Raw genomic sequence first — 19,090 nt, 5'->3', positions numbered from 1 at the left:
TGGGTACTGCCTGGCTCGGGCAAAAGAAGGGTGTGAGGCTGACCGCAGAGCTCACCATGTGATGAAGTGGACAGAGTCCAGATGGAGACCAAGACAGACCATCTGTCTCTCCTTCATAATACTGTAAAAACAAAATATGTAGCTTTATAGGTCTCCCCTTTACTCCACGGGTTCTTTCAGCTAAAATCTGTTGTGCGGAGCCCCGAAAGTCCCCAAAGATTTTTAAACCTTAAAAGTCTCATCGGACGTAAGTCTGACCTCATAATTTGAAAAACTGAACTTCCGGTAGTTGAAATAAAAAAATCGTTTTGATGACCGTAACGGCTTCACCGTGAGGAAGACCCGCGAGCGGGCGGTGATTGGATGACAGACCGGCAGCTGGAAGCACGAGCATCCGCCCCGCCCCCTGTCAGAGTGACGAATCTACAGGGAAAAAAAGTTGAAACAAACAACAACACAAACAATCATCAAGAAGAAGAAGAAAGAAAACAGCGACAGGGGTGACCAACATGGCGGCGGTCAGAACAGCGCGAGCCCTAACACGGAGCTGTCTGTAACACCGGGGCGGCCCGTGAGCGTCTGTCTGCGGGGAAACGGCATGAAGCAGCCCGGGCTTCGGGCATCATGGCCGCGGTGACCGTCAACACCCGCAGAGTCATGACAGATTCAGCCGGAGTGTCGGAGCGCAGCAGCCGAAGCTCGGGTCCGGGGGCCAGCGGTAGGTCGGCGGAGACCTGGAAGGGAGACATCGTCCGCCAACTGAAGCACCGAGACCTGAGCCAGCACGTTATGTTCCAGGACCTGATCCGCTTCTGTACGGCTGACAAGTATACGTTTCAAAACGATTAAAAACGAGCTGTGTTCAGGTAACGCCCGGTATGGTCTCTAAATTAACGGCAGGTAACTCCGGACGGGATTTCGGGACGGGAGTTTAACCAAACTCTAACAGTTTGGCAGTTTTCTTACCCACAAGGCTGGGAGTTATTTAGTTAGTTAGTTGTTTCACTTGTCGCAGGTGAAGTAAACGTGAAATGCAGACTAACAATAAAGTGAGAGTTTTTTGAATGGAGTTTGGCTCAGTAACATCCTGCCTGGTTTGCTAACCTCAGATCCAGAAGAGTTTACTGCAGCCTGAACTGAGTTGAGCTAAACTTTACAATAAACTGGTGTAAGACAGACAAAACAGAGGCCTGGTCTGTTTCACAGCTGTGTCAGCTAACTGAAGACAAAAGTAAAGGTGTGTTAATTTAGTTGTCACCTTCAAGCTCACGGCTCCAAAAAGAAACCGAGAAAGACAGAAAAAGCGGCTTTATTTTGTTGGGATTCAGCTACAGGAAGTAGTCAGATGAAGCCACATGTTGTTCCACTTCCTCTGCACAGTGACTCATCTGTGTGCTGCTGGTTCATCATCTGCAGACCTCAGCCTGGCGTCAGAGAACATGACGCTGCAGGATGAAACTGTGAACCTGCAGAGATTCACCGACACAAAGATATTATTTAGGTTCGCCCTTAAAGGAACAATTCACCCCAAAATGAAAACCCAGTCGTCAGCTATGCACCCCGTCCCAGTGGGAAGTCAGATTCAGTCTCTTAGTCCAGGATATGTTTGTGGACCTCCAGTTGGAAACACTGTTCCAGCACTGTTCAGCTGAGCAAAGCCTGGACTTGTTTTCAGTTGTTAAATAACAACACAAAATGATAATAATGGTTATACTGAAATGGCTCCATGAAGCTTGTCTGATGTAATCAAAGTCCTGAAGGTTCCACGTGATTCCACATTTTGAAAAGGTGTTACTTAGGCTTAGACTTTTTTAAAATCAAAATCTTCATTGTAGCTGCTAAGCTACAAGCCCCATTTCACTTTAATGAGGGTAAATGCTGTGTAAAAACATCTAATGAGTTAGACAAATTCATAATTAAAGAGGCTTTAGAAACAAGGCGGGAATCTTGAACCTTGTCAGGTTTTGAATGGAATTTGGGGTGAGTGTCTGTGGCCTGAGCTGTGAGCAGAAACCTCACCAGCATGATCACAGTCCTCTTTTTCTGTGTCAGTTATCAGCCGGGGGCTAACTGTGGCTAATGCTAGTTTATCGTATCACATCAGAGCAGGACCAGTTTCCTCCTGATTCTGTTCTCTGTGTTTTCAGACACTCAGCTGCTGGAGAAAACCAGTCTGGATAAAAGAATACTGAGCTGCTCCGTCAGGTAACTACACCTGTCCCCTGACACACTCCCCACACACAGAATTCTGTGTGTGTGCGATGATGCTGAGGGTGTGTTTGTTTTGTGTAAGCAGACCTCCCTCCTCCGACAGCAGCCGCTCTGTCTCCTCTCTGCTTCATCGGAACAACCAGCTGAAGACAACTACAGGAGAGGTACGGACTCACAGCCGCTGAGGAACACCTGCTCACACCGTCGCTGCTCGTGTGACACCTGTGTTCTCGTGGAACGTTTCATGTAGTACATGTTTATCCTCAGGAAGTGCGAGTCACGCTAAATCTAAGACCATGTGAGCCGTGTGTGCGTCTTCAGGTGAATGACTCAGTTCTGACTCGGAGAACAAGTGAGATGTTTGTATCTTGAATCTCCTCCATGAGCTTCGTGTCACATCTGCAGCTCACCTGCTGACACGCCACAATAACTAACTTCCTGCTGCTGGACCGCAGACTCTGTTACGAGTACAAGTCATGCGTTTAGGTTTTTACTACAGCTGCAGAAGTACCCACGCTCCACTGAGTGACTGTAAACTGTGAGGAGCCGAAACACCTGGACGCCCCCTGGTGGCCGGCTGCAGTACAGCCCATAAGCCCCTCCCCCTCCATGTGAGCAGATAGGACGTAGATAGATAGAAATACTTTATTGATCCCAGGCTTGGAAATTGCAGTGAGGCAAACTAAAAACTCAAACAGAATCAATCAATCAAAATCAAAGATGGATTCTGTCATTTAGGTAGCTCATGTCTCGCTGGTGTTTGCCCAAGTGTTCATTTTTCTAATCAATTTGGTTTTGATTAGTTATATTACGCTATAGGAAGGGGCTGAAACACCACGAGTGACAGCTGAGCACTGCTCCTGATTGGCTCAGATGGGTGCATTGGCAGGAACTTGATACTGCAGCTCCACCTGCCCAGCCCTGCACGCACCTGTCCCTGCCAGATGTGTTGCAGCGTGTAAAGACAGGAACTCGTAATGTCCGCGTGTCCTCCTCACTCTTCTTCTGTGTTTGGTTTCCCGATTCAGTTGGCCTATCAGGTGGTGAACCTGCAGCAGCAGATTAAAATCAAAGAATGTGCTCTGGAGGAGCAACATGCCAGGTAAGTGACACACCTAAACCTGTCTGCTCACCTGTCACAGGAGATCAGGCCTGACAGCAGTCACTGTGGATCCTCACAGCTGATTGGTTCATTTGCATGAAGGTGTTGGTTGTTCCTTCAGACGAACGTTTTACACTCTAAAGTTAAAGATAAAACAGAGGAAGAATTTAGTGATTCAATAGTGCAAATGACTGATTAACAAAATATCTCTTTTATTTTGTTTTGTATGGACAACCAGCAGTATCACCCACATGTCTGACAATCAGCTAAATATTCCTTCCCAAAGTTGGGTTTTTTAAATTCAGACTAAAATGTTTATTCCGTATCTTTCTGTATTTTTCTCTTTCCTTCAGATATTTTGACTTTATGAACTATTCCAACTTTTTTTGGCCATTTCATTCAAATATCTCTTGTAGCAGTGATGCTTTGAGGTGTTGCAGGAGAAAGTTCATGTTTCACACTGAACTGACAGAGTGAAGCCACTTGTGTGGAGTGGCCCTTTAAATGCTGTCCACCATCTCCTCTGCGATCAGACTGCAGGAGGAGGAGCGGCGGCTGGCGGGGGCGTTCGGTGCTCAGCAGGAGCTGCTGGAGCGGGTGGAGCGGGTGAAGGAGCTGAACGGGGCGTTGAAGTTGGAGTACGACACCCTGCTGGAGCGACAGAGAGGGGCGGAGACAAGACTCAGAGAGGAGAAGGTCAGAGGAGGACACCTGCTGGAGGACATGATTCACCTGAAACAACAGGCCGCCGCCCGCATGAACAGCCGCAACGAGCGCAGGTCCAGGTACCTGAACGCACCTCACGCACCTGTTCCTCTCACAGAGAGGGAGCAGCTCCAGGACCCTGAACTCACCACCACTCTGTGTGTGTGTTTCCATCAGGGCTCGAGAGGCGAAGCTTCAGAAGGAGCTGCAGACGGCCGCGAGGTCAGAGGTCACCGTGGACAGGTAGCCTGGTCTCACCTGGTCTCACTTCTGACAGAACATCTGCACTTCTCTGTCACATCACATCTGGACTGGACTTTTGTGTGTTTGTGCTGTTGTAATACTCCTGTTACGTGTCTGTGTGTCTTATTTTCTACTCACACGTGTTATTTTGAATTATTCTCTTCTCTTGTTTTTCCCTGGATCACCTGATTGCCTCCCATTGGCTGTCGCTGTAGGTCACATATGTCAAACTGGTCCACAGGAGGGCCGGTGTGGCTGCAGGTTTTTGTGCCAACCAACCAAGAGCACACCGTTTGACCAATCAACTGTCTGAAGACGGAGATCAGTTGATTAAATGAGTCAAGTCTGGTGTGCTGCTACTTGGTTGGAAAGAAAACCTGCAGCCACACCGGCCCTCCTGTGGACCAGTTTGACATGCCTGCTGTAGGTGAACCCACACCTTGTTTACAGTGCAGTGAGGGAAACTCGTTCATATCTCTTTGTCTTGTACGTTTAGAGGCAAACAGACACAAATAACGTCAGCAGGTGTCCTCACCTGAAGACCAGTCAGTGTGCGTGTCCACACAGACGCCGGCTGATTGGACTGTGAGGACGTCGTCTGCGTCTCTCGCGTGTCTGTGGAGAAGCTTTGATGTGATGATGATGATGGTGGTGGATGTTCGACCTCACTCTGACTTCATGTTTCAGTCCATCCAGCGCCCCAAACTCCAGATGCACGTCTCCGAAGAACGAAAAACGCACCGAGTCCTCAGAGAGAGGACACACCAGGCTGTTCAGGTTGGACGCCATCGCACCCGACAAACACTCACCGCAGTTTTCATTCACGTCTTCTCACGCTGCAGTGAGAGTGCAGGTCAAGCATGAACACACAATCAGATCTTCTCGCACTTCCTGTCTCCCCCTCAGATCGGCGTCGGTGACGTCGCCGAGGATCCTCACCTCCATCAAGGAGCTGTTTGAGTGAGTCTTCGTGTCCTTGTCTTCATCTGAATGAGTGTGCCCACAGCTGGACACCTCAGTGGACCTGAAGGTCATGTGACTGTGTGTGATGTCAGCAGGAAGAGGCGTGGCCACTCAGTCTGCAGTCAGGAGGAGGATCTGATGTGTCCTGTAGGAATCTGCCTGCAAGCCAGAGTCCCCGTCAGAGCTCTACAAGTACTGGTAATACACACAGTACACACTGAGTACACGCTGAGTACACGCTGAGTACACGCTGAGTACACGCTGAGTACACGCTCCACATACGTCTGAGGGCACATTGCAGGAAACATGAAATATGTCCCCTGCTGTGGCTGGAGACGCTTTGCTTTCAGGACGTCCGTTCGTCCGCCACACTTAAAAACGTGAAATGTTGGACACCTGGAGGGAATTTCTTCATGTTTAGCACAAACGTCCACTTGCACAGAAAACCTTTGAGGTTTTTTTTCTTTTTATTTTTAGACTGCAAACATCTTTCTGTTGTGTTGTGGTGCTTTATTTTATGGTTTAGTGCAGGATTCTTTTTTATATTTACTGATCGCAGATTGAAGTAAATGTTGAAAGCAGATGGTTTGCAATATAAAGCGAAGAGCACTGAATGTTCCTCTGGATCAGGCATGTCAAACTGGTCCACAGGAGGGCCGGTGTGGCTGCAGGTTTTTGTGCCAACCAACCAAGAGCACACCGTTTGACCAATCAGCTGTCTGAAGACGGAGATCAGTTGATTAAATGAGTCAAGTCTGGTGTGCTGCTACTTGGTTGGAAAGAAAACCTGCAGCCACACCGGCCCTCCTGTGGACCAGTTTGACATGCCTGCTCTAGATGAACCGCATGCATTTCACAATATGTAATAGTTGTGGTCCCTTCTTTTAGTCTCATTATAAAGCTCTGTCTCCCCCTGGTGGAGAAAATACAAACTGCAGGGTGTGAGCCAACAGACAGACTGCATCATCAGTGTTCATTTACAGTCACTTGAACACGTTTCATTCATGTCACATCATTAGTATCTGCAGACACTGATGTTTCATGTTAATAAAGTTCATTTGAATTGAACAGAATGAGCCCCCCCAACACACACACACACACACACTCACACACACACACACACGTTGCTGTGTCTGACAAAGAGCTCCTCTGTCCGGGTCTCATTTCCCATCATGCCTCTCTCTGTCGAACTTCCAGAGAAGCAGCCGGTTTAACTCGACAGTGCGAGATAAAAAGATGGTCGCCTTCGTTACGTCAGTCACTGTGTGTGTTTTTATTAAGCTCATGTTGTTTATTCTTTGTTTATTTTTGTAGTTGACATGAGTCCAGGTCCATGAAGGGTGTAGACAGGTTTAGGATCCAGTCAGGACCCCGCAGATGCCCGTTGTTGGCGTTTTGTTTGTATGAGTTGTTTTTTTGTTTTTTTTTTTGCTGCTCAAAATCACATGACAAATTACAGACTGCAGTTTCTCTTGCCAAAATAAGAACACATTGAATATTCCACAAAAGTGTTTCAGTTAAATAAGTAAAGAATGAAGCCTGACAAGGTGACCATTATTAAGACACCTCGAAGGGCTTGATCCCTTTATACTGCAGTCAGGTGAGCTACCTGTTAGGCGTCCATTATCAGGATTTAATGGTCACCTGCAGCCAATCAGAAGTCACAGATTATGTAATAAAGTCCGGCAACAGTGACACTGAGAAAACTCCACCTCCTGATCTCCACCCGCTCACTGACCTCACGAGGAGTAACGAGTTGTCCCGCTTCACACGGACGCGACAGGGACATTCTGAGGTTTTAGTTTTGTATCCTCCTGAGGAGGAGATGAGGATCCGGGAACCTGCGGCACAGGTTCATATCGCCTGGCTGACTGTGCCCTGCTCTCTGTCTGTCAGGAGGCCCATGAGCAAGGCATCAACACTGTGAGGTTCAGCTCCCGATCAGACCTGTTGGCCACTGGAGGAACGGACAGAGTCGTCAAACTGTGGGAGGTCAGAGCAGGTGCGTGCTTATTGTCGTCATTGTCAGCGTTATGTTGCTAATGTGATGAGTTGTTGTGACCTCACTGATGATGTCGTCAGGCTCGCTGACTCACAGAGCAACTCTGGACGGCAGCACAGAGGGGATCACCTGCGTCGAGTTCGACTCAACGGTAAAACCGAAATGTCAGGTTGAAATCTCAGAACTCTAAAAGCTGTTCCCAGATCAGTTCAAGGTGATTTGCTATCTGTGGACTTTGTACAGGACAGCAGGGTCCTCGCAGCCTCGTACGATCAGTCGGCCTTGTTGTGGCAGCGGGATCAGTCCATTCCCAAGGTAAGCATGACCGACAGTGCAGACACCACAAGTTTTCACAGATTTTAGTCTGAACCACTCGCAGTGACCAAACTGACTCTAATCTGAAACCTGAGAGCCCAAACATCTGTGTCGCCCCCTGGTGGCTGGCTGCAGTACAGCTTATAAGCCCCTCCCACTGCATGTTAGCAGATGGGACATGAGCCAAACTAAAAACTCAACGTACACAACAAATAAATTTTTCCCGACCTGGTTTCTGTCGGTTGAGGTAGTTCTTATCCCACTGATGTTTGTTCTAGAGTTCATCTTTCCAGTCAGTTTGGTTTTTATGAGTTTTTTGCTATTGCTATGCTATAAAAAGGGGATGAAACATCATGATTGACAACTGAGTGCTGCTCCTGATTGGCTGAGATGGGTGTGTGGGGGAGACTCAGTAGTACAGCTCCACCTCCCCATCACTGCCGCACAGACTCTGGCTCCAAATGACATCACCAGAACAAGATGGCAGCGAACAGAAAACAAGTAGAGCTGAAACCGAAACTCCTTTCCGTGTCTCTATAAGCTGTTTAACGTGTCTCACCTGTCTGTCTCAGCTGACTCTAACAGGTCACAGGCGGAAGGTAACAGCAGCGAGGTTCAGCACTTTACCCCATCAGGTGATGACAGGCAGCGCAGACAGAACCATCAGACTGTGGGACCTACAAAGAGCCGCCTGTGAGTCTCGTCAATAACTGATCACCCATCAGTAACTTGCCGATAACTGGTTACTGGCTGACTCAGGTGGACTGATGTGTGCAGGTGTGCAGGTAGTTGAAGTGGCGTCGTCCTGCAGTGACCTGGTCTGTTCTGAGAACTGTTTCATCAGTGGACACTACGACAGTAAGATCAGAGTCTGGGACACCAGGTAACACTTCACTCTTCCCGGGTAACACTTCACTCTTTCCAGGTAACACTTCACTCTTTCCAGGAAACTCTTCACTCTTCCCAGGTAACACTTCACTCTTCCCGGGTAACACTTCACTCTTTCCAGGAAACTCTTCACTCTTCTCGGTCTTCCCTCGGTCTCTCGTCCCTCCACAGCGTCAGGGTTTCCCTCTCACCACAGCTTCACTCCTTCGCCCATCACTTCTTCCACTCCACTCGTTTGTCACGATTTCATTCGTCTGCCGCCTTCCGTTCCTTCACTCCGTCATTGCTGAGGCCTCTCTTTTTGCTCTTCACGTGCTTTCAGTAGAATCAGAAGAACCAGGTTCTGCTGGGTCCTGCTGGTCCTTTTCTCTCATGTCGTAGTTTGTCAGTGGAAACTCAGTAGAATCTTCTCTCTCTCTCTCCCTGACTGATGGGTCATGTGATTTCAACCACATGACGCCTCTCGTTCATCCTCCCGGCCGTCGCCGCAGCAACTCCCCCGTCTCCCTCTGTTACCTAGCAACAGCTCACCCCCTTCCCTTCCTCATCCTGCCTGCAGAGTGTGAACCAGCTGATGACTGACAGCTCCATCCCCCAATCACACGACTTCATCCGCTGAGCTTTGATTGGTCAGATTTTAATAATAATCCTAGTATTTTTTTTATTATTGTTATTCCTCCCTACAGAACAATAAAAACATGTGGCGCATTGAACCAACTCGGTCCACAGTTGAAGCTGCTCAGTAATGAGAGAAGAGAAGCACTCAAACAATAAAACGGGGATTAAAGAGAAATTAAAAATGTTATGGTCTGTGTGGTGAGAGCTCGTCCTCTTCGTTTGTAAAAACTCCACTGAGGACGACTTTAATGTGTCTTCATTTAGTTTTTCATTTGCAGTCTCCGAGTCCTGAGGAAGCAGCACACGTGAGGGCGGGAACATTTCGTCGAACTGATCATGTCGATCGTGTTGCCCTTCAGGACGGTCGGCTGCCTTCAGGAGATTCCTGCTCAGGGTAAAGTCACCTCACTGGACATCAGCTCCGACCGTCGCCAGTTGCTCAGCTGTTGCCGTGACGACTGCCTCCAGCTGGTCGACCTAAGGAGGTGGAGCAACGATCGCATGTGCTTCAGGTAGAAACACCTGTTAAGGAAGTTAAGCCGGGCTCAGACAGGTTTTCCCAGGAATCTGGTGAGGAAAACCTGGTGGGTGCTGATGTTCAGTCCAGATTATGTGTTAATGTGAGGCGTTTACAGAACCAGTCTGCAACCTCCCAGACTCTTCACAGACTCATCAGGGCAGGTCAGGGCACCTGAAATCATCTGAACTTGAATGTGAACATAACACAGTATCACACGTGAACTGGACCCCCAACTTACTGTTTAGCACATGTGGAGGAAGATGTCCACATAACTGAGTCACATCCGTCCACACGCGACGGGCTTTTGTTATCGTGTGGATTGGAATTTCAGCTCGTGGCGACGTTGCTGACTGTGAGCAGGCTTGAGGGTGGAGACAAGAACGTGTTTGTGTGTGTGATGGAACCTGATTTTCAAGCTCCTGCAGTCTGAGCCCGGCTTCACTCTGTGTGTTTCTGTTATGAGCGGTTTTTCATTGACTCTGTATGTCTGTGTGTGTCAGGGCCGAGGGCTTTAAATGTGGCAGCGACAGCACCAAAGCTGTGATCAGGTGAGTCCACCGTGTCTGATGTTGGCCACGTTTAAAAGCATGTGAAAGCAGTCATTGTCCAAAGCGTCTCCTGACGTCCGTATGGCTGAGACAGAGTGAATCATAAGAGCTGCTGCATCAGGCTGCCGTCACTCGGCGCCAAGAAGAATCTGCCAAACAGCAGCCGAGGAGTCTGAAAATCATTTTGACCAGCTGACAGACCGAAGTATTTGATATTTTAGCTCCACGTTTATATTCCGGGTTGTCTTAATATTTGGTGTATGTATGTAGATTTCTTCTTCATGTGATTATTCCATCTGACAGTCGACATCCCCAGGATTCGAACCTGAAAGCGCTCATTTACAGTGTGTGAATTTGTCCCTTTTTTCAGGGACATGAGGCTAAACCTGTGGTTGGTGGGCCCAGGTCTGAGATGTGTTGTGTTTCATGTCGTGTAAACTCTGCTTTTCGTGCCAATAAAAGGCCCTTTGAACTGAACTGAACTGAGATGAGATGAGACACAGAGAGAAGGATGAGAGACGAGATGCTGCCTGGTTCATTTTCTGCAGTTTCCATGACAACAGGAGGAGCTTCAGCTCTCTGACAGAAACACTAAATATAAAAATGTGTTTTTGCTGAAATACACACAGAGGCGGACGGACAGACAGACAGTTCCCTGCTGGGTTCTCTCTGAGGTTTCTCTGAACCAATCAGGAACAGTTAAACTCAGATCTGTAGGGTAAAATATTATTGTATGTTGTCGAGTTTGACTGAAAAATTCACAAGCGTTCAACATTTCCAACCACACAGCTGGTCTTGACTTGGACTTCGGTCCTGACCCGAGACCCTGTGCTATAGTATAGTGAGTCATGCCGTCCATAACTGACAATGAAAAATGTTTTAACAAAGTACATTTGAAAATAGCAAAACTTGGACTTGATGTTAAACCTCAGTACTCAGTACGCTCCCTGACGGTTTCAGGTTTGGGGTGACAGAACTTTAGCTCATCCAGATTGTTCCACATGGTTCAGGTTCCATGTATGACCCCGGTAGAACCTCCAGTCTAACCTGGCGTTCTCTCCCATCAGTCCAGACGCTTGCTTCCTCGCCGCAGGATCAGCTGACGGCGTCATTTACATCTGGAACGTCTCGACTGGAAACCTGGAGACCCTCCTTCCTGCCACACACAGGTAACTGATCGAAGATATTGATCAGCTGATCAACTTATGAATCGTCAGTCGCAGTCACATCAGTTTAGGAGGATTTTATTTAGTTTTTCCTTAAACTATAAGTTTGAATAGACAGATGGGAGGCCCCAGGAGACGTCCCTGAGGAACTCCAGGAGTTATTCTACTCTGTGGAGTCCAGGCTCATTGTGGTGCAATTTTATCCAGATTTTCTATGCGTTTTTATACCATTGAAACTGTTCTCATACACATGGTTTCTCACTTAAAATAGGAAGGAATCCAAAATACAAAGAATCATGACATTGACTGTAAAACTTCACAAGCCAGAAGTAATAATCACTCAAAATATGATTATAGAGTTCTAGCTTGTCTCTAGCTTGTCTTTAGCTTGTCTTTAACTTGTCTCTAGCTTGTCTTTAACTTGTCTCTAGCTTGTCTTTAGCTTGTCTTTAACTTGTCTCTAGCTTGTCTTTAGCTTGTCTCTAGCTTGTCTTTAGCTTGTCTTTAGCTTGTCTCTAGCTTGTCTTTAGCTTGTCTCTAGCTTGTCACCATCATGATGGACTGCGTGGAAAACAAAACATCAGAAAGTTTATCATCAGTAACTGCTGAGCCCCTCCTTTAGCGTTGCCTCTCCTCCCTCTCTCTTCAGTTCGTCCGTCACTGCCGTGTCCTGGTCTTCGTCCGGTGAATACGTCGTCAGTGTGGACAAGAGCAGGCTGGCCGTCCTCTGGAGCGACATCTGAAATCAGCCGGTCCACGAAGAGGTCATGTTGTCATGGCAACGGCACACACAACATGACTCACCTGAAAACCTGACAAAAATTTATAAGCTATTTGTTTTTGGGAAAAAAGGGATTTAAAACTTGAAAAAAGTGCCTTTTTTCATTTGTTTTATAGCGAAAATGAGAGAAAAGGATGGGAGGACACACTGAATTTTTATTGACAGTTAACTGTGTCAACAGTAAGAAGGGAAACCCGCAATCACAGCTTTCCATTAAAACTTTAAAACTTTCCTGAGATGTTTAAAACATTTTGTAGAGAAGCTCTCAACTTTGTTTTCAGACACATTTCTTTTTGCTCTTGACCTTCATCGGGGTCATCGTTCAACATCAAACAAGTTTATGTTTAAAAAAACAAAAGGCTGAGGTATAGAAAACACATCAGGTTGCACTGCGGGCCCAGCAGTGGACATGAAGTGTGTTGGGCCTGCGTGATATGCTGTTCAAAGTTATGCCGACGATACTGAAGCGTTCGTATCTGCTCTTCTTCCTCCACCATCGCGTTAGCAAACCTCACAGTCGCTAACAAACTGACACCTGTTAATCTGACGGTCAGCTGGGGCTTCATCTGATTGGCCGGAGGGTGTGACCACATGGTCGTCTAAAGCGCTGTGCCCATAACTAAAACGTTCCTTTTTCTTTATGTCTCAGGCGGGTTTTGTGTGGTGCTGAATACAAATAGAACAATAAACATGATAAAGTGCATCTTTTGGCAGGGGTGGAGAGGGTGTTTGGAAATATTTTGAGAACTTATAAAATACGTTTCCCATTGGCTCACATGTGTACACACATGCATTTCTTTTCCAAGTTGTCCCCTGACGAGCGTCACCAGCTGGACATGTCGGTCTCACAGTAAAGTCGTCCTTTAAGCTCTAAATGTCGCTGCACTTCTGGAGGAAGTTGTGCCGGAAATCCCGACTCTGTTGTTAGCTGCAAAGCAGCTTCACCCCTCGAGAACGACGGTCAGCTGCGTTCAGCGCCGACCGGATGAGGAGGAAGGTCAGGCTCACTCTGGTCTTCCTCCTGTCATGATGAGACTTCACAGCTCTGCAGCTCTCACCATGTGAAAATCATCATGTGAAAGCAGTGATGTCTGCAGTAATCCGGTGTTTGGCCTCTCGGCTTTGAAGACTGAAGTCAGCAGCTTCAAAGTGACGAGACGACGGCTGGAGTCCCAGCGAATCCACCTCAAACACGCTGATTTACATCCGTTTTTATCGTCTGTGTCATCGCTTAGTGAAAGTGCTGAACCAAACGTCAGCCTCTCAGGTCCGGTTCTCAACAGCTCTCATCCACACGAAGCTGAGCCGTTACTGGAGCTGACAGTTCATCTGCAGGCCGACACACTTTCCACCAGACGGATTTAATACGCTGTGAAATGATCGGACCAGAAACAAACCGCTAACTTATCAAAGTGTTGAATGAAGCGCAGCAGCATGAACAGGTTGTCTGACCCGCGCTGGGAAAAGTCAAGTTAAACAAAAGCAAAGTTCTGTCATCACGTGAGTTAACTCGAATTAGTCAACCAGCCGATCTGACCTGCAGCTCGAGACGTTTGTCACGTCAGCAAATGAACGCTACAAGGTGAGAGGTTTCGACCGACAGGAGGCAGAACAGGAGACCAGCGGGTGTGAAGAACCTTGTGTTCGCCTTCAAGCTGACAAATAATATAAATGAATAATGTTTGGTTGTTTTTTTGGATGCTCTGGTTCAGAAAACGTTCACTGAGGTGGAACATGTGGTCTGCTGGTGGTTTTACTGATGTGAGGGCTCCTGCTGCCAGGTCACACCAACCTTCTGTTTGCTCGTCTGCTTTTCTTTTTGATGCTGTCGTCTTGTCTGTCTTATTTATGTGGTGAAATTGTTTTTCTTTTTTTTTGCTTTTGCTTACTTACCGTCACTTTTTGTCACCTTCAGGGGATTTTAAAGGGAGCTTTGAAAGAATAAACTGGGCTCAGGGCTGTTGATGAGAAAACGAAATCTTTAGGCAGCTTATTCAGTCAGTGACTTTGTTTTCCGCCTGCTGCCGTCAGTCAGCCTGTCAGCCCAAACTGAGGCTTTAATGACTAATACGACTCCCTTCATCCACATGTTAACATGATGCAAACTTCCTGCGAGGTGATTGGACATATTTTGGGTTTTGTTAATGCCTTTGTCAACAAGTAAAACTCGATTCAAAAATAGAATGACGAATTAATAAACAGTTTTACTCACAAAAAATTGTCTGACTAGTTTTATGCATTTTGCAGCATGTATTAATGATATTTTATTGATTCGTCTTTACTTCTTCTGTGACATCTGGTGAAATCTGCTGATGAAGGCCATCAGACGTGGCTGAAAGCCCCACAGGAAGTCGTGATTTGTTGTCAGAAACTGAAGCTTTGAGCTCTGCGAGCTGCTGGGGTTCTTGAACACAATTTTCTGTGCGTGTTATCACGTTTTCAGACCGATGATGGCAGCCGCTCCACGTTCGGCGGCGGTTACAGACGAGTTACTGACCGCCACATCAGGCCCCGCGTTTTTCACACGTCTGAAAGGAAGATCTGAGGCTTGTTTTCAGACCTTACAGAGAGATGCTGAAGTGGTCGCTCTTCATCGGCCAATCGGTTTTCATCACCGCCCACCCTGGCAACACAAGCTGGTCCTGGTCGGGTCTGTCCATCCCGGGCGGACTCGGACTGTGTTGTGCTGTCAGCTGGTTGTTTTGTGTCGTCCACCCTCTCATGACGTGGTGTTAAGTTAGTGAAGTCAGTCAAAACCAGCGTGTCGAGTTCGTTGAAACTCCATGAACACGAGCCCTTTAAAGACAGTTAAAACGTCCTCATGGCTGCTCGCTGCCACACGGTGTGTCTGACTCCACCCAGATTCCGGCCAGTGCAACGAGGTGGAGCTCAGGCTTCGTGGACGGTCGTATTTGTCCCATATTTGCATGAAAACTCTTGATGAGTCAGCTGCTCACCACCATGAACAAGATCACGAAATATGACGATCTGAATATTAGAATTTATTAATAAGAAACTACTACCTTTTAATATGAATGAATTTTAATATAGCTGTTACATCTCTGGAACTTGTTGCACTCTGGATGACCTTCAGGACTGGTAGATGTCGTGTATGTTCGGGCTGTGACCCCATCACTGTTTGCCTCCACGCTCTCCGCTCACGTCCCTCTGACATCATGTTTCTGGATGGATGAAAAACTCTGCTGCTCAAAACCTCCCGTCCTTCATCCCATCATCTCTCGTCCTCTCTCAGATGTTGGTTTGTTCATGTCTTCTTGTGGCCTGCTGTTGAAGTCTGTTTGTCGAGTTTTAAAAATACGAGGTGACGATGAGGAAGCTGCAGGCTGTTTCACACTGAGGTCATTAATGAGGAAGCAGGAAGCAGCTGCTGCCCCTGAGCTGGCCGACCGCTGAGCAGAAACTCGGTTTGATCTGAAGAGCTACGGATTAATAACTTCTGCAGCCGTCATATCAGCTGTGGTTATCTGTGACTGCAGCATCCACATCGGCAGCACCACCACTGAGCCTCCACCCTTCTCATTCTGTGTCATCAGCTTTCATTTGCGAGAAACAACATTTGCTGTTTGTTCCTCAACACGGCCGGAAACAGACAAAAGAGCCGAGACGGTCAGTAGAGACCAGTGGATTTGAATATAAGGACAAAGCACATGAGAGCTCCCCAAAATGAAGCCCAAACATCTGGACGCCCCCTGGTGGCTGGCTGCAGTACAGCTCATAAGCTCCTTCCCCTCCATGTTAGCAGATGGGACATGAGCCAAACTAAAAACTCAAAGTGCATGTGAAATAAAATTTTCCCAAAGATGGTTTCTGTCACTGTAGTTAGTTTTATCACGCTGATGTTTGTTCTAGAGTTCATCTTTCTGTTAGGTTAGGTTTTAATTAGTTACTAATGGTTACTAAGGGGCTAAAACACCACGATAGACAGCTGAGCGCCGTTCCTGATTGGCTCAGACGGGTGTGTGGGCGGGACTCGATGTTGCATGTTAATATTTTGTGATCATGATGTAAATGAGTGTTCTGTCTTCAAGATGCCTCAGATTGGTTTGCTTGTGCCACAAGGAAATGTGAAAACTGAAAAACTGGCACATTTCTGACCCCAGACAGCAGCTCCACTTCTGTTTTCACTTGGGACAATTTTGTGGGGTTTAGAGCTAAATAATGAGTTGGTATGTTTAAATTAATGTCTAATCCTAATAGATTTATTGAGTGAAGGTTAGAGGGATGGATGGATGAATGATGGAGGTCAGAGTCCAGCTGTTAGCGTGACGCTAATGTCAGACTGAAATAAACCCTGTCCTCTGGGTGTTTTTGTTTTAACACATTTCACTGCTAATGAGTCTGACAGGAGAGGGAGGGAGACGGAGGGAGGGAGGGAGACGGATGGAGGGAGGGAGGCTGAGTTAAAGAGGGGGAGGAGCAGCAGCAGAGTGGTGGATTCAGTCGTTTGTTCACTTGGTTGGGGCTCAGATGGAGGTTTTTCCTCCCGCTGAGGAGAATCTGACGGCATGACGACGACTTCCTGAGAGAGAGAGAGAGAGAGAGAGGGAGAGAGAGAGACATTCTCCCCTCAGTTTCCACGGTGACGGCATCCCTCCATCCTCCTCCTCCTCCTCCTCCTCATCCTCATCATCTCCTCTCCGTCGGCTGCTGTTGGCTTGTCGGCTCGTCAGGATGGTGGATAAAGGAACCAGGTAAGATTTAATGTGTGTTCTGATTGAGATCTTTTTGTGTTTGTGGTTCCTTCACGTCGTTCTGCTGCTGCTGCTTCCTCAGAGAGCCTCTGAAAACAGACACAGAAGGTGTGTGTGTGTGCGTGCGTACGTGTGTGTGTGTGCGCGCGTGTGTCCTGGTAAGAGAACCACACACGCACTGCGTTGTTGTAACATTACATAACGTTCCGTCAGAACCTCCAGCTCTGTGATGTCTGTGTGACCATCGCGCTGCTGCTTTTGTGGGTTTAAAGGTTCTTATCTGCCATTGATTTGCCTTTATTTTGATAGTACAGGCAAACAGGAAACACGGAAACAGAGGGGTGGCATGCAGTGTTGGACGAGGAGTCAGTTACATTAATAATAATCAAAACCAGCAACAGTAATTGGATTCTTTACTTGAGCCACACACACACTCACACACACACACACAAACCTTCTGTTGATCATGTATAGAACCCGGAACATTTGAGTTTCCTGTCGTAAAAGTCACAATGAGTCAAAGTGCTTTGAACTAAGTTTACAGAACCAAAATGTGGTAAAATGTTTTTTTTGTGTCATCTTCTGAAACTGATTTTTTTTAAAAAGTTTGAAGCAGCTGTTCTCACTGTGATCCTGAGATCTCAGGATGGTTTGACAGGAAACAGTGTGTGAGTGTGTGTGTGTGTATGTGTGTGTGTGTGTGTGTGTGTGTGTGTGTGTTGGGGGGGGCAACATGTGGCATCACACACTTTGTTCAGGTGTTGAGCAGACAAACTCCATCATGGCAGCCCTTTGGCCTTCAGCTGTAAATACGTGTCTCTGCTGCCTTCATGAACACAAAATATTCCAGACTCACTTAAGTCACACAGATTGAACCCCTGGCTTGTTTTTTGCTGTTTGTTATGATGCTTGATGTGTGAGCGTCTTTCCATATGAAACCAAACTCACCACACGTGAAGTTACGAGAAACATTTGGCTGAATCTGAATTTCTCCTGTGAACTTTTCTAACTTCAGCCACTTTGGTTAGTCAGGCTGTAGAGATAAAACTGCGGCCTCATGGTGGCGCTACATGAACAGTCTGTGGAATTCAATCTGAATGTCTGTGCAAAGTTTTATTTTAAAACACGTATTGCTTGTTGAGATCTTTCAATCAGAACCAAAATGGTGGACCGTCGATGTCGCTAACACAGTTGAAATCAGCCGTCATCAGCAGCAGATGCTAATTGTAGCTACGTAGCAGCAAACGTATCTGCTGCGTCAGACTGAACCAGATCTTTTATTTTAAATGTTATTTTGGGGGATTCCTTTCCTTTCTCAGATAGAAAAAGTCGACAGGAAATGGGGCGTGATGAGTCGGACATGAAACAAAGGTTCCTGGCTGTGGATGTTGTTAAATGGTACACATCTGAAGGCTGGAACAAGCTAGCAAACATGTCTGCTTCCTTTAGGCTCTTAACACGAACACGAAGTGCGGACTTATGGAGATAAACTGGCTGGTGCTCTCATCAGAACTTCATGCCGTCAGTCTTGTTTCCTTCACACTGGAAACTGTTTGAGATCCAGTTTGATTTGGATCTTGCGCTCAACCTTCAACGTTGAGTCTGCGTTTTTCTCTGAGATCCTTAAAGGTTCTTCTCAAGATGAAACGATGGTTTCAGTGCGAAAACCCTCAGCTGCACTGAAGGCTGCCACCTACAGGAGGAGTACATGATATTGAATTATTGGCTTCTGTGGGACTCCGTACGTCTATTTTTGCTGACGTTGAAACATTTTTAGCTTTCAGTTAATGTGCAGCAGATCTGCCGCTAACGTGCTTCAGTTTCAGCTTCAGCTGCAGCGAGTCGAACAGTCAGAGGCGGTCGGCTCGAGTCCGCCTCTGGGGAATCAAACTGCTGTGCTTCTGGACGCTTGTGGTCGTACGCTAAGGAGAGCCGACACAGCGATCAGAGAAATCCACGTGAAACACGGCAGACCTGCAGGCTTAACGCTTTTAACAGAGATGCTCTGCAAACTGTTTAATCCTGAAGAAGTGACCCCGGTTCAGGCCGCAGAACATTTCTATTTCCTCCCTCTGAGTGTGTTTCTGTTCGCAGGCTGAATGATCAGAGTGCGTCGCGTCAGGAGAATATTAATGAGCTCAGTGTGATCCGTCAGACATACAGAGCAGCTCAGACCGGCTCACGCCAAACCTCCTTCAGAAACTTCACAGTCCTTCAGGACGAACACTGCAAAGTCCAACAGCGTGTGTCCTCGGGGCTTTGGTTCAGTACAAGAAGAACCTCCTGAAGGGGAGCGACTCCTGATCCTTTTCAGGA

The 19,090-nt window shown here is 47.1% G+C and overlaps 2 protein-coding genes across 7 annotated transcripts in view; both read left to right on the top strand.

Annotated features, from left to right (window-relative positions):
- Window positions 1–293: 293 nt before the first annotated feature.
- Window positions 294–14,280, top strand: LOC124058700 (protein Atg16l2-like). 3 transcript variants are annotated; one of them, XM_046388177.1, is made up of 18 exons: window positions 297–814; window positions 2,148–2,205; window positions 2,297–2,375; window positions 3,240–3,313; window positions 3,847–4,098; window positions 4,196–4,261; window positions 4,949–5,038; window positions 5,168–5,221; window positions 5,320–5,422; window positions 7,121–7,226; window positions 7,307–7,377; window positions 7,470–7,541; window positions 8,114–8,234; window positions 8,319–8,424; window positions 9,407–9,559; window positions 10,068–10,115; window positions 11,183–11,284; window positions 11,931–14,280. In XM_046388177.1, the coding sequence occupies exons 1-18, from the start codon at window positions 625–627 to the stop codon at window positions 12,022–12,024; spliced, it is 1,839 nt and encodes a 612-aa protein (XP_046244133.1). In that variant the 5' UTR covers window positions 297–624; the 3' UTR covers window positions 12,025–14,280. The 3 variants fall into 3 exon arrangements, with proteins under 3 accessions (XP_046244134.1, XP_046244133.1, XP_046244131.1); XM_046388175.1 differs by having other exon boundaries at window positions 5,317–5,422; XM_046388178.1 differs by lacking the exons at window positions 10,068–10,115; window positions 11,183–11,284; window positions 11,931–14,280 and having other exon boundaries at window positions 294–814; window positions 5,317–5,422; window positions 9,326–9,548.
- A 108-nt stretch (window positions 14,281–14,388) lies between these two features.
- arrb1 (arrestin, beta 1) overlaps window positions 14,389–19,090 on the top strand; it is a 16,580-nt gene continuing 11,878 nt past the window's right edge. For all 4 annotated transcript variants that reach the window (XM_046388236.1, XM_046388235.1, XM_046388234.1 and 1 more), the window contains exon 1: window positions 14,389–16,774. In XM_046388236.1, the coding sequence (XP_046244192.1) occupies window positions 16,755–16,774 (20 nt within the window). In that variant the 5' untranslated portion in view covers window positions 14,389–16,754. The remainder of the gene's footprint in view (window positions 16,775–19,090) is intronic.

This window comes from Scatophagus argus, chromosome 5 (genome assembly GCF_020382885.2).
Source record: "Scatophagus argus isolate fScaArg1 chromosome 5, fScaArg1.pri, whole genome shotgun sequence".
NCBI lineage: Eukaryota > Metazoa > Chordata > Actinopteri > Scatophagidae > Scatophagus > Scatophagus argus.
Note: the sequence above shows the minus strand (reverse complement) of the source record. Positions and strands in the feature narration are given on the sequence as shown.

Excerpts from the sequence above, each read along its gene's own strand:
- LOC124058700 (XM_046388175.1), top strand. The coding sequence starts at position 625 with ATGGCCGCGGTGACCGTCAACACCCGCAGAGTCATGACAGATTCAGCC. Across the intron at positions 2,376-3,239 it reads TGAAGACAACTACAGGAGAG|TTGGCCTATCAGGTGGTGAA; the intron begins GTACGGACTCAC and ends TTCCCGATTCAG. Across the intron at positions 5,222-5,316 it reads TCCATCAAGGAGCTGTTTGA|CAGGAAGAGGCGTGGCCACT; the intron begins GTGAGTCTTCGT and ends GTGTGATGTCAG.